The following is a 15319-nucleotide window of genomic DNA, read 5'->3' as shown; positions in this document are numbered from 1 at the left end:
AGTATTAAGGAGATGAGTGATCAACAGTGTCAAAGGCAGCAGACAGGTCAAAGAGAATTAGGATAGAAGGATAGGTTGGAGTGTTTAGCAGATGCAATGAAGTTGTGGACATCCATTAGAGCAGTTTCCCTGGAGTGATGTGGGTGGAAACCTGCTTCTAGAGGGTCTTGACTGTTGGGGATGTCTAAGAACTTGATAAGACGGTTGAACACAATCCACTCTAGCACTTTATAGTAGTGTGGAACGAGAGACACAGGGCAAAGGTTAGCCTGTAGGTTTTGGTCAGCCCCCTGCTTTTTTAGTACGTGGCAGTTTTGACAAGAGAGGGATAGCAAGCCGAGTGGAAGGATAGGTTGAAGAGTTCAGCGAGGTGAGAGGCCACAAAGGGGCAATAGGCTTGACTAGCTGTGGAGCAAGAGGGTCTGAAGGGGCACGAGGGGTTCGCCTTCATCAGTAGAGATAGGATGTCATCAGCATTAATGTGGCTTAAGTGGGAGATAGAGGCAGAGGATAAGAGAGTAGGCATAGTGTAGAATGTAGGAGGGGAGGGAGTGTGAGGAAGGGAAGGAGAGAGTCTCTAATTCATATTCAGCTAGGTCAATGGCTGTGAGAGTGGAGTTGATAGGCATAGATTTAGGAGGCATAAGGAGTGAGTTTAGGGTGCCCTGTAGCCGGTGAAGATGGTTGGAGTGAGAGTCAATGAGGGTGAGGTAGAACTCCCTTTTCACTCCATCAAGAGAGGACTTTGGAGAGTTCAGGGCAGTGAGGTAGAGTTGCAGGTTCTCATGCGTATTGGTACACCTCAATTTGCACAGCAGCTGACGCATGTCTGTGCGGAGAGAGATTATATAAATGGCGTTGCCCGTGGTTGAGGATGCTGAGATTTAGGGGTGAAAGTTAGCATTAGGAAGTGAGAGGAGAATGAGTTGTATAGTATGGATTGGAAGCTAGCAAAGGCAGTGTTAGTGGAAGAGGCATCAGGTGTGAAAGAGGAGAGTGAAAACTGGAGGTCTGAAAGAAAGGGCGGCATGGAAGGTTTAAATTTCCTTTTAGTAATAGGTGAGGCAAGTGGCAAGGAGAGGTTGAGTTTGGAAACGAGATGGTGGTGGAAACATTGGAGGGATGAGATGGGGATCGTGTGACAGTTTTATTGTTGGCTGAGAGAGGGGTGGGGATAAATAAGAGATCCATAGAGCTGCCCCTGGTTTGGGTAGGTAGTTTATGGATAGTGGGCAAGCATGGTCACGTAGAAACAACTAAAGTCCAGATTTCTGAGATGTGGTTGGAGATGGAATGTTAAAGTCAGCTAAGAGAAGGAGGTGTTGTTTATTGGAAAGAGAATGAAGGAGTTACCTGAGTTCATCAAAGAATGGTCCAGTGGGACCAGGAGGCCGATAGATGGAGATGTGAAACATGTGAGGTGGAGCAATAGTAGAGAGGGTGAATTCAAAGGAGGTAGGAGAGGAAGTGGCATTGGAGATTTATGAGGTGTTGAGTTGGGAAGATAGTAGGTGTGTGCCACCTCCTCCTGTGCCTTTCAGATCAGAGTAAATGAAGGATAGTTTGGAGTCGTGTAGGGGCGCCAGATTCACAGTGTCAGATGGAGAAATCATTGTTTCAGTGATGGCAAGAAAGTCTAAGGGAGGAGTGCTGGTGTGAAAGAAGTCTGTGATAAAGGAGGTTGTGTTGCCTACAGACTGGGCATTTCAGAGTGCAATGTTAATTTGATACAGTAGAGATGTTGAGTCTCGGAGGAAGAGAGACCAGGTGGATAGTGTTAGGGGAGGTATGGTTAGCTTGTCTGCTTTGTTTGTTGGAAGTAGGTGAAACAGAGATGGAGTATTGGGAGTTTTTGAGTTGTGAGTTTTATAATCGGGATAGGAAAGAGGGATGCTGTAGCGTGATTGGAGAAACAGCATAGGGATAGGTGAGTAGGAGGAAGAGGAGTGAATGCATTATAGGTGAGTAATGCAGTTTGGAGAGACAGCACAGTAATTTACAAGCCAGGGGTACTCACAGGTGCAGAAGGTAGGAAGGCAAGCAAATGTTTAGATTTATATATAATGCTGAATTTGGAATTGTTATTGAATATGTGTTTGTGATTAGCGAAAGATTTGCTTGTGCAAATCATGAGCTTAATTAAAACGAAAATAAGCAAAGGTTCATATGCAAAGAGGCTGGTCAAAAGCTGGTCTTCACCCTTCACTGTTCCACCCTTAACTGCAACGCCCATCAATTTGTTCCCATCAATGTATTTTAATTTGATTTAATTGTTACATCTATCCCTATTCTCTTGCCTCTTCTATAGAAAAGCCTTGTGCTGTGGTTCTCGATTATAAAGTGAGTAGCTTGGTGACGTATTGCATTGCATAGCTGAAAAAAGCAGAATCTGCTATTGGATTTGGGATGTGTCTCAGAGTGGGGGGGGGCGCGAAACGACCTGTTCTTGGAGGGAAGACCATGTTTTAAAGTAATACATATAATGCTGTTAAACTGCAGATAGAATTGAGTTAACTAACAGGATTGATGTCTACCATTTATTCTATAATTGGCATGTCACAGAGTTTGTAAATATTTTAATAACTGAAAATGTTGTTGGCTGCCAGCAGGTGGAGGTTGAAGTCTACCGGAAGGACTCCAAGAAGCTACCTGGCCTTGGAGACCCTGACATTGACTGGGAAGAAAGCGTTTACTTGAATCTTGTTCTCCAAAAGGTTAGAAAATGTACCTTTTTGTGCTTTTTTTTTCTAAGGAAATATGATGACTTGAATTTTCGGCTTTAGGACAGCTTACAGTATGTCCCAGCAGAGTTTCCAATTGGGCCCATGTCATTAGGAGCAACTGTATTCATTTGTTTTATTGGCGAAAAACGCTCTGCATTCTGGCACTTGCAGCCCACCATACAAAGCAAAATAATAAATCTCAGCATGCAAAGCACTGTTGCATAGGATGAACATTCACCTGATAATATGTGGCCTATTGCCAACTCAGCAGTAGATAGGGTACTTTCTGGATTTTTAAGAAGGCCTTAACTATCACCTTTGACTACTCCTGAATGAAGATCCTTGGCCATTATGATATAACTCAAGATTTCAAAGCTGTGCTCATCATACACCACCTTTCAGAGTTTGTTTACTGCCATGTCCCTTTATCCTGGTCTCACAAGTGTGGCTTTGTGTGCATTTTGGGGTAGAAAGGTAAAGGTGTTTGTATTTATTGTGTATGGAGTTTGTCTTAAAATGTCCAGCTCATTAACGCCATGGCCAGACCATGAAGAATTGAAAAACCAGGAGAGAATTCTGAACTAATTTTTCGAACTGACCAAATGGTTTATTGAATAACCAGTTAATAAGAAAATATCAAAAGCAATAGAGATCTAGAGTTATTCAATAGTTAAAACTAAGGGTGCTTTCAGATTTCTTCAGTATAGACGTTGTCTCAGATTCATAACCTTTAGAAGCAATTCCTGTTTCACATTCTCCAAAGAGCACCTACTGTAAAAATCCATTCTTTCTCTTGGGCAATTCCAAGCATTGCAAGGGAAATCTCCCTCCACATCAGCTCTGTGGGTTCTTTCTCCATGATATGACATCACATCACAGAAGTGCCCGCTACATACACTTATGAATTTCTTCAGGTTTATACTTCTTTTTGAAAAAACTATTTTCACATTTTGCCAATTTATTAATGTCTCTTTACTTTTTCTCCACTATTTGTTTTTTTATTTTTTTACTTTTCATCATTGTTGTTTACCTATGTCCTTCAGTACTTGTTTCATCACAGTGTGCCCTTCTTTTTAGTTTTGGCCTTGTGGGTGGCATGGCAGTTTTCTTGGTGAAAAGCATGGTTGGTATATCTGAGGTGATGTCTGTGAGGGTTGCAAGTTGCTTTAGTCAAAGTTTTCTATTTGTGGGAGTTGCAGGGATTCTTATATGAATGTTCTGTCCTTTTCCTCGCCCACATCCATCATTATCCGGCATTAAAGTCTGCAGAGCTGGTGTATGACTTCATATTTAGGGCTTCACACTGCACCTGATCATTTCCTTGCCTCTGTTACTGTTTAGGATTGCCACTTGTACCTGTGTTTTTAAAAAATATATTAATAATGAAATGATAATTACATCCCAGAAAAGGTGGCCTGCTAATCGGACCAGCCTTTCAGCAAACTCCATGTCAAATGTATTGTGTACAACTGTGCCTTGCTGCATCACTTCTCTGATATGCAGAACCTGCTCTTCAGTGACACAGAGCAAGTTCACATGTTGCAGGGGGCCTCTTTATATTTTTTAGTAAAATAATGTTGATTTTATAACAAGACAAAAACATGATTGGTTACAGTGTATCACAAGTTCCAGAGCAGTATACAGTAGTCGGTTGTCTATTCTACATTTAGCACAGACATCTCCCTATGCCCCACCCCATCAGAGATGCATATCCACTCTCCTCCCGCTTTCGCCAGATTTTGTCAGGACATCCTCTTGCGGTGTATATGCGCCTTTCAAGGGACATCCAAATGTCTGGGTCAGTCCCCCATTGTCTATATTTGGGGCTGCTCTGTGGAACCCACTTCATAGCCATATATTACGTTTGATGAGGCCAACCGCTGTGGACAAAACGTTTCTCATGCCAATTGTATGAGTTCTCACCCCATATTGCCAGAAATAATAACTTGGGTTCACAGGGTATCTCTGTCCCTAGTATAACTGTTACATTATTGCGCCATGCTGCCCAGAACCGACACATTTGCTGGCAATACAAGAGAATTTGTAAAAAGGTGCCTTCTTCCACTCCGCATCTTAAGCAATTTGAGCTATCAGTGCGGCGCCAACGAAAAAGTAAGGCACAGGTGGTAATACACCCAATGCAGATTTTAAATTGTACAAGTAGAAATCTAGAGGAGATTGCAATTTCTCTGGAAAACCCCAGGGCCTCCATGTTTTCTAGCTTCAATCCTCTTTCAAGCCGGCTCAACCGTTTTGAGATGCTTGAGAATCACCAGAACTTGCTTTGACAATTGCTGCTTCTTCAGTCTGCTGTTGAGCCATCAAACTTCTGACTCATCCTATTGCCTGCCTCCGCTCCATCATTATAGCATTTCTGAGCTGATTGCCATTGTAGACCCACATTGCATTGTAGGACTCTTTCAGCAGAATTAACCGATTCGAGATGCTGGCTTGACCCATCACCGCCTGGTTCCTTCATCTGATTTTGAGCTGATAACCGCTATACGACTGCATCTCATCATTGGACAGTCTTGAGCTGGCTCGACCTTCTTGACGCCGCAATCCTGTGGAAGCCACAGACTCAAAACCTTTTTATTTTTTTATTTTTTATTTTGTTTTGGTTTGTGATAAACCTTTACAAAAGTTAAAAAAGAAACCAGAATCGATTAACAAAATTTCAGAATTAGAGTTACAGAATCAATAAGAAAATCCAAAGCAATACATTAGGTACATAATTGACCAGTAAGACAATCATTTGTTTACATTAGAAAAGAAGAAAATTAATTGTGTAAAATCAGTAAAAAAAAAAAATTAATAAAAATGAAGAAACACCACAGTAATGGGTAGAGGTTACAAAAGAAACGTATTCCTTAGCATCACGGTGCTTTCCAACAGATAATACGGAAAAACAACAAATTTTGCATCCGGCTAGCAAAGTTCACATACATTTCTCAAAAACGAAGTGACCCAAATGTTCAGAGTTGGTAAATTCTCATGTAGCATTCTGTGCCATATGAATTCTCTGTTTACCTCATGGGTTGAGTGTACAAATTGTGCAAAATAAAGTTTCGTATAAGATAAAAGTCCCGGACACACCAACAAAATATGCTGTAGTGTTTCTACCACTCCTTCCTTATTACAAAAACAACACCATTTCCAGTCCCCTGATATACAATTTCTAATACAATTAATTTGATTCGTTTGAATGACGTTGAATCTGAAGCGCATAAAATCATTCCACATTTGTTTGCTAGGCCATTTCTTAAGATAACATTCCATAGCCGGGACCCATTTCCAGATGGAACAAGCATATTTGTACAATTTGGTTTCGGTAATTATGCTTTTGGTTGTTTGCCAGTCAAAACCCTCGAGACTCATTTTAACTTTCTTGGGTTTATTGCGTAATGAGACTACAGACATACCAATTCTGACTAAACATTGCATAGTCTCATTATGCAGTATATTGAAAAAAGGATTTGCAGTACCCCTAGCAGCACAAGCATATAGTGTATCCTCCCCTGATCTGTGGCATTTACGCCACAGAAACATTTGTTTCCAAGTAACAATTGTGGCTAGAGATTTTAGACCAAATTCATATTTGATCATGCCAATGGCACACATTTAGGTAGGAAGAAAAGTACAGACCTCCAGATATAGCCTTCTATATAAGTTAAATATGCATGTAGATCTTCTGAAAACAAGTCCAGTCCATAAGTGAGACGAGGTATGACTTTTTAAATGTAGAACTCTCTCGTAGGGGTCGCGGAAAACTTCCCAAATTTTGTTTCGATTGGCCGCAATTGCCTGATTGCAATTTTTTAAATCTATTTATTTTATTTTATTACATTTGTTATACGCCCAGACCCGGGGGTATCGCGGCGTAGTTACAGACAATGGGAGAATGCAGTCTTAGAATGAACACAGAGGTACACAGGAATAGCAGTCAATAATATACAACAATATACAAAATAGTCAGATATTATACAACAATATACAAAGCAGTCAGATATGTACAGTTAATTGGAGCGGATTAGTGCTCTGGTTCAGTTAGTACTTATTGAAGAGCCAAGTCTTCAAGAAACTTTTGAATTTAGGGAAGGACGTTTCGTTCATAATGTGGGTGGGTAGAGCGTTCCAATGTCTGGGGGCCAGTGTTTTGAAGCTGCTACCCCCTGCTTTCTCTCGTTTGTATCTAGGGGTTTCAAGGTATGCGTTTTTATTGGACCTGAGGAGTCTGGTCTGGGGCTTCATCATGACTGTGATGTTGAGGTATTTGGGTGCTTTGTTAGCCCTGCATTTGTGAGTGATACTCAGGGTTTTAAATAGAATTTTAGCTTGGATGGGGAGCCAGTGGTGGTCTCTTCTGGTGTTAGAGATATGTTCAGATTTGTTTTTTTTTAAAACTCTTTTTATTGAATTTAACAGCAAAATACACCAACTCCAAAACAAAAAACCCACCCTTCCCCTCCCTCCCTCCCTCCCTCAAAGTGACGAGCATTCAAAATCAACATCATCGTTCTTCGAACAGTTTCTCCCCCTATTGTAGCTCCAGTAGCCTCAAGCGCTGCGGACACCACATGACCCTGTAATGCCCCTTAAGAAAAGTCATAATCTCCCCCCAGTCCGCTGCAAATCCCTGCAATTTATTTTCCATGGCGTAAGTTGCCCACTCCAAGGCCACAATGTCCCACACCTTCCTCAACCAGTCCTGTTCCATTGGTACTTCGGGGCTCTTCCATCTCTGAGCTATTACCAACATCGCAGCTATCGTCAAGACCACTCTCGCTTTCTCCCTACCACCAACTCTCCCCACTTCAGGTGTCCCTCGAATGCCCAAAAGGACCTGTATTGGAGTGCGAGTGTCCCCCGGGCCGAAGGCCTGTTCCTGTGCCCTTTGCACTTCTCCCCAGAACGGTGCGATCCTGGGGCATTCCCACCAGATATGTTCCGCCGTGCCTGTTAATCCACATCCTCTCCAACAACTACTCGGCCTTGAAGGAAACATCTTATGCAGGCGGGTCAGGGTGTAGTGCCACCCAAATAGAAGCTTATACCATGCTTCCTGGAGTTGAGTTGCTCTCGCCAGTTTGGGTATCTTCCTCCAAAGTCTTTCCCACTCAGCCCCACTGATTTCTCTCCCCAGCCTCTTTTCCCATTTCTGCATATAGGCCCATTGAGGGTCCCTATTCGAAATATGCAAAATCTTGTAAATATTGGAAATGAGACCCTTCGACCCGTCGTTGGTTAGTAGGAATCTTTCAAAATGTGTTGGTTCCCTAGTTGCAGCCTGCCGAACTCTCGGATGAAGAACCCAATGCCTTATCTGAGCATACCTCAGTCTTTCTCTTTCTTGTACTGCAAATAATCGCTTACATTCCTCAAAAGTCAGAATTTCCCCCTTTAGAAACATGTCACATAACTTCCTACATCCTCCCTCCTGCCACCTCTCAAATGCCCTTTTCTCCAGGCCCAGGGTGAAGTCACCGTTACCGAAAAGTGGGGTAAATGGGGAAGGATACGTAGTGACACCCTTAGCTACCACCAAGTTATCCCATATGTCTGCCATTAATTTAGTAATAGTACTCTCATATAGATGTTTCGGCCTATGTTCTTTAGGAAGCCAAAGCACCTCTGCGAGACTACGGTAGGCCACCGCCCTGTCTATCCTCACCCATATCTTTTCCCGCTGACTCTCCTCCTCCTTTAGCCACTCTCTAATGTAACTGAGTTGCCTTATAATGCCGCCTAAAATTTGGTAGAGCCAGACCGCCACCCCTCTTGGGACCCATCAATAGAGTACCACTTACCCTTGGTCTCTTCCCTTCCCACACAAAATCTTTGGTCAGAGTCCCCAGATCCCTAAAGAAGTGTGAGGGGACCGGCTGCGGGATCGCCTGGAATAAATACAGCAGCCATGGGAGTGTGACCATCTTTACCGCTGCGATCCGTCCCAACCATGATACTCTAAGGCCTCTCCATCTTTGGTATTCCCTCTTAATTGCCTTAAGGAGCGGGGGAAAGTTCGCAGCATACCACCCACTCAAAGTTGCCGTGATTCCACCCCTAAGTATCTGATTCCTCCTGGACTCCATAGCAGGCGAGAACAGCCCCGCAGCGTGCCCCGCTCCTGTCCGCTAAGCGTCAGATTTAACATTTCTGATTTGTTGGCGTTAACCTTGAGGCCCGAGGCCTCACCAAATTTATCCAAAAGGGATAGGCCGACTTGAATCGATTCTCTTGGTGATGTCAGCATCAAGAGCATGTCGTCAGCAAAAGCTGCGACTTTCTGTTGTTCCCCCCCGAACGGAATGCCCCTAATGTCCGGGCTTTCCCTGATCGCTTGCAACAGTGGTTCGAGGTAAATCGCATAAAGGATAGGGGACAGTGGGCAACCCTGTTTGGTCCCCCTGTGGAGACCAACCCTCCTAGTGGCCGTCCCATTCACCATTATTCTAATTGACGGAGTTCGGTAATTTGCCTGGACCATTGTAAGAAATTCCCCTCTAATGCCCATTTTTTCCCATTACTCGAAACAGGAAGGTCCACTCCACGCGGTCAAACGCTTTCTCTGCATCAAGCGCCACCAAGACCGCGGGAATGGCCGTTCTCTGTACCTTTTCAACTAGATGGGCCACCCTTCTAATATTGTCCGCCGTGTGCCTTCCCTTGATAAACCCCGCTTGGTCAGGGTGAACCAAAAAGGGAAGCACCGCGTCCAACCTGTTAGCTAAAACCTTAGTATAGATCTTAGCATCCAGATTGATCAAAGCTATGGGGCGATAGGCTGATCTTTCTTCCGGGTCTTTATGTGGTTTGAGAACAAGAGTTACTTTTGCTTCCTCCATTGATGGGGCGATTTTACCGCACTGCCGAAACGAGTTAAATAGTGAGGTCAGTTGTGTGGGGCAAGCTGCGTAACAAACATCTTATAAAATTCAGCCGTATACCCGTCCGGGCCCGGGGCCTTGTTGATGGGGAGGGTTCTGATCACCTCCCATACCTCTTCCTCTGTAATTTCACGATTTAGGGCCTCCCTCGTTTCATTACGGATTTCTCGCAGATGCACTGATTGCAAGAACAAATCTTGCGTCTCGCTCGAGGGATGCTGGGACGCATAAAGGGACTCGTAAAAACCTGCTATGGCCTCCTGCACCTCTTCCCGTTTTGTGATCCTTTCCCCGTTACCTACCCTTAACGCCGTAATGGCATTCCTCGCCCTTTTCCCCCTAAGGAGCCGTGCTAAAAGCGTGTCTGCTTTGTTGGCCTTCGCGTAGTATTTTTGCCGCACAGCAAGGAGTGCGCCCTCCGCTTTCTTAGTGCGCAACAGCTCTAACTGACCCAGCGCTTTCCTGTAAGCCCGCATAGCTAACCGGGATGGGGTCGCACCCACCGCCCGCCTAGCCGTCTCTACTTCGGACTCCAATTGAGCCTCTAAGGCTTTCAATTGCTTCGCACGGTATGCAGACACTGCGATCAGGTTCCCCCTAATTGTAGCCTTGAATGCGTCCCATCGTACCCCCTCCCCTGTGTCCTCCTTCCTATTGACTGCAAAGAAAATCTTGATCCTCTCCTCAATATCCCCCCTGACCCCTGGGTCCCTCAGGACCGCGCCTGGAAACTTCCAGCCCCATATTCCCCTTCTCTTCTTGCCCAATTCCAAGTTCATCGATACCGTCTTATGGTCCGCAATACCAATCGGACCTGTTTGTACCTCCCGGATATCACCCACTAGCCCTACCGAGACCCATATATAATCAATTTGCGACTGAGAGCCGTGCACCCCAGATAGAAAGGTGTACCCCTCCTCTTCTCCCTTTACTTCCCTCCACACATCCCGCAATCCCAATCCAGCGATCTTTTCCTTCAGTTCAGCCGACATAACCGCCCCGCCTCCTCCCAATCTTTTGCCGTTTCTGTCCCTCTCCCTGTCCCACGCGATGTTCAGGTCACCCAAAAGGACTATCTGCTCCCACGCCTGCTCCCCTATTACCTTCAATACATGCAGTAAAAACTGTTCCTGGCCTGAGTTTGGGCCATAGACCACTGCAATCGTATAGGGTGCGTCCTGATACTTCCCCCTGACTACCAGAAATCTCCCCTCTTTGTCTCTCGTAACTACCTCGACTCTAAAGTCAATCGTATTCCTAATGGCCAACGCTACCCCTTTTGATTTACTTGGACCCAAGGCATGAAGAATTTGATCAAAGCCTCTCAGCCTTAACCTACCTTGGTCCTTTAATACCAAATGTGTTTCCTGGAGCCCCATAATATCCGGTTTTTCCTTCCTCGCAAAGAGCTCCAGCTTTTTCCTTTTTAGCGGGGAGTTCAACCCTCTTACATTATGCGTCGACCACTTAAGGAGAAAACATGTAGAACTTGGGCCCGTCTGATCGCTCCTGCCCCCACTCCCTCCCCTTCTTTGAAGGCCTCGTCCCCTCCCCCCCAATCCCCTCCCTCCCTCTCCTTTCCTTTCCCCACCTCCTCCCATCCCTCCACCGAAAGGATAATCCCTTCCCACCTACTCACCACTCCCATCTCGGGCATCCCCGCCCTTTCTGTACCCAACATGGCTGCTCCTCCCAGCCCCGTTGCCCCAGTTTTCCCTTTTGAGGCCCACCGCCCCTTTGGTTAACATCTTCGATCAAGAGCCAACCCGTGTTCCATTAATTTCGTCACTTGGGGGATCTTTATGCAGCCTCGTGCCCTCCTTGCCTCCCTTTCTCCTCTTCTCTCCTACTGTCTTCCAGTTCCAAGGTTGCAACCTGGGGCGCCACGCGGCTCCCCGCATGTCTGGGCCTGGCCGAGTATCCTCCAGCTCCATACGAAGAACATCTGCCCCTTCTTGCAAGGATGTGATGCGCTTCTGGACTCCTTCCCACTCAAAGAGTAGGCCGAACGGGAATGTCCATTTGTACCGTATGTCCTTTTCATTTAACACTCTTATCAGTGGGCCCATCTGTCTCCTTTTAAATAGTGTACTACTCGCCAAGTCCTGATATAGTGCAATTTGCTGGCCCTTGAACATTATAGGTTCCCGCTTCCGAGCCGCCCTCAACACTTCTTCCTTCTGGGCATATCTAGAAAAAGCTGCCAGGACATCTCTGGGTCTCGCCTTGAGGCCTTTGCTCATCTGCCCCGTTCTATGCACTCTGTCCAGCTCAATTCGCTCAGGATGCTCTTCCCCCAGGATGTCGGCAAATATCTCTCGAAGCACCATTTTCAGGTCCCTATCAAGGACCGACTCCGGTAACGATTTCACTCTGATGTTGACCCTGCGGGACCTGTTCTCTAGGTCTTCCATTTGAACTTCAAGATTCCTTGTGGCCACATCCAAGCGTTCTATTGCTTCGCTATTAGCTGTAACTTCGCCCTCTACCTCTTGTAGGCTTTTTTCCAGGGTATCCGTCCTTTCCCCCCAATTGTCGCGTCTCTTGTCTTATTTCCCCTAGGGCATCATTAAGATCAGACCTCATTAACTGAAATTGGTCTTGGAAGGTCTTTGCTAAATTCGCCTGTAGGGCATGCAGTTCCCCCAGAAATTCCTGTCGTGACATCACACTCTGCTCCTCTTCCATCCTCTGGGCAGAAGGGTCCTCTCCCGACTTCTCCCGATCTGAACCTGGGCCCTCCTTCGGGGTATGCGTTGGCCAAATTGCAGGGAGTGTGCCAGCCGCGTCTCCCATGGCGGACGCCCCCCTTCCGCCGTTAATCTTGGATTTGGTAGTCATTTTTATACTGGTACCAAGAGCCTCCGGGATAAGAACCCTGTGGCCTTTACCTCTTATTGAGGTTTGCTGAGTATAGCCTCACTCTCCTGCTTCCCTTAGCGGGGCCTTCCCGGGATACACAAGGTCCTACTGTACCCCTATAGGTTCCAGCTCCATTTTACTGGGGAGGCCCACCCAAAGTTCTCGGAATATGACCAGCTTCGCCGAAGATTCCTTGCCCGGGCCTCCTCTACTTTCCCGGTGGGTTGTTGCGCACTGTGTTGGACTGTATCTCAGTCACCCCCTGTGCAGCTCTGCCTAGTTACTCGCAGCCTACCGCCCTCGTGGTGGGCTCTCACTCTCTCCTTCCATATGCGAAGCCCCTCGTGGCTCTCCCTCACCAGAGTGAGGGAAATAACTCTCTTCCCTACCACGGGGTACGTTCCCAGCTCACTAAATACTTCCACTGTCCTCTCACTACACTGCCCCCACTCACTTGAGATGCCGCCATAGTGTGGATGAGGCAAGGCGCCTGGCCCCCCGATTATTGCGCACCTCAGGGTATGCGCCGAGGGGCAGATGCTTCTCTTTGGACCTTCCACCAGCTTTACACTCTTCCACGTTAATTCCGGTCGAGAAGTCCTTTAAATTCCTGGAATTCCTGGATTGCAAGGGTCCACCTCTTGCGGGGGTGTCCTAGCCGGGGGCCGAAGCGGCTCTGCATGTAGGTCTCCCCAGAGGCCGAATAGCCGAACTTGGCGTAGCGGGGCACGCTCTGGGGCCCGCACTCCAGCGTGATCTTATAGCAGCCCAGGCGGCGGCCAGCAAGGCAAGGGCGGAGAGCAGCAGCCCCGCCGCTCACCACCACCTCCTCGATACGCGCGCGGGAGGAGGTGCAGCCGCGGATTCTACCCCTCGCCGCCGCGGTGCTCCTCCGGCTCCGCCCCGTGCCGCCTCCGCCTCTCCCAGTGTCCTTCTCCCTACACCCCAGGGAAGGACGCGGGCCGTGCAGCCAGCCCCACTGGGGACCCACCGCAGCTCCCCGCCTCCCGAGCACCACGAGGGCCCGCGGTCCAACCTTCCCGTCGGTAGCCGGCATTCTTCTGGCTCGCTCCCCGCTGGGCCGCTCTCCGCTCGCTATTCTCCCGCCGGCCGAGTTCACGGCCCTGGCGATCTTCGCCGCTGCGGGTACAGAGCGCAACTCCCGTCCACGGCTCGTTCGGTTGGCTCCCCCCTCCTACTGCACTCGATGGGGGGCTCCGCCGATCGTTTCTGGCTCCGGTCAAGGGGCGGTGGGCACCTCTTAACTCCCGGGGCTGGAGAGCGCCGTCGGCACGTCTACTCTGTGCCGGCGGCCATCTTGGATCCTGTTCAGATTTTTTGATGCCTAAGGCTGCTGTGAGGGCTTTGTTCTGCATGAGTTGAAGTTTGGCTATGTTGGCTTTGGAGGTGCCAAGGAAGAGGATATTACAATAGTCTAGCTTAGACAGTATGAGTGCTCTGGCTAGAGTAACGCAGTTATTGGCTGAGAGGAATTTACGGCTGAGGGAGATGAGTTTGGAGGTGTAGGAAGTGGATGAGGCTAATGTGTTAACTTGTTTAGACATGGATAGTGTTGCATCTAAGTAGACGCCAAGGGTCTTGACTTGTTTAAGAACAGGGATTATGGTTCCATCGGTGGTGAATGATTTGAAAGCGGGCTCAAGGGTATTGATTTTGCTGGATGATCCTAGTATGAGGAGCTCGGTTTTGTCGTCGTTGAGACAAAGGCTATTATTAGCCATCCAGTTTTGAATGAGTGAGTAGATTTGGTTAACCAGGAGGGAGTCTTGTTCGTGATTGCCTGAGAGAGGAATGAGGATTTGGGTGTCATCGGCGAAGTTAGTATAGATGACACCCATGGCATCCAACGCTGCGAATAATAGCTTGGTATAGGCATTATACAGAGTGGGGGATAGGCAGGAGCCTTGCGGCACACCTGCCGGGACAGGCACTGGGTCTGCTGATTCTTTGCCGATGGATACTCTGGAAGTCCTATTGGCCAATAATGATTTGATCCAGTTGGTGGCGTTCTGAGCTAGGTTGAAATTGTTTGCTAGAGTGTTAGAGTTTATCGTGGTCAACCAAATCAAAGGCCGCTGAGAGGTCCAGGAGCATCAGTAGACAGAGTTTACCTGCTTCTCTAGTGGCATCCATTTGGATCTTCAGATCAAGGAGGGCTGTCTCTGTGCTATGGTTGGGACGGAATCCTGACTGACGGTCTCCTAATAGTTGATGGTGTTCCAAATGGTTCTGAATTTGGCAGTAGGCTATTTTATCAATTATTTTTAAGAGGAATGGGACCATTGTAATAGGTCGGTAGTTGGTGGGTATTGACGGGTCCAGGGATGTTTGTTTTTTTTAGAAGTGTTGTCACCCAGGCTTTTTTGATACTGGTGGGGACTGTGTTTGTGAGGAAAGAGGCGTTGATGAATTCAGTGATGATGGGTGTAAGGGTGGGGGCACAGAGTTTCACTAGGTGGAAGGGGAATTGGTCTTCTTTACAGTTGGAGGCTTTGAGTTTCATTATGGTGTCAAATACGTCTTTGTTAGACACTGGTGTGAATTGAAATGGGGGGCCAGTAGTGGCATTTCATGTGGTCATTGATATGCTGGGTGGAGTTTTGTCAGCTAGGAGCGTTTTTTTACTATCGATTTTATTTTGCAGTAGGAGGATTTTAGATGAGAGGGCGTTTTGTATAGTGGTGCACCCGTCTTTACTAGCGTTGGAGGGTGCTGAAGTTTGACACAGGTTTTCAAGCTCTCTAAGGATGGTAAACAGTTCTTTGCTGTCTGAGGAAGCATTAGTAATGCGAATGTTGAAGGCATTGGCTTTTTGGGTGATTATTG

At 46.9% G+C, this 15319-nt stretch overlaps 1 protein-coding gene across 2 annotated transcripts in view; it reads left to right on the top strand.

The window, feature by feature from the left end:
* The window catches only part of KIAA0930 (KIAA0930 ortholog), a 1042143-nt gene that overhangs the window by 535532 nt on the left and 491292 nt on the right, over positions 1-15319 (top strand). Inside the window, exon 3 of one of the 2 annotated variants that reach the window (XM_069628175.1) lies at positions 2610-2714. In XM_069628175.1, the coding sequence (XP_069484276.1) occupies positions 2610-2714 (105 nt within the window). Of the gene's footprint in view, positions 1-2606; positions 2715-15319 lie in introns of both variants that reach the window. The other variant, XM_069628174.1, reaches the window with a different exon arrangement.

Source organism: Ambystoma mexicanum, chromosome 12, assembly GCF_040938575.1.
Source record: "Ambystoma mexicanum isolate Mex_15411 chromosome 12, UKY_AmexF1_1, whole genome shotgun sequence".
Classification (NCBI taxonomy): Eukaryota; Metazoa; Chordata; class Amphibia; order Caudata; family Ambystomatidae; genus Ambystoma; species Ambystoma mexicanum.
This window is presented reverse-complemented; position numbering and strand designations above follow the sequence as displayed.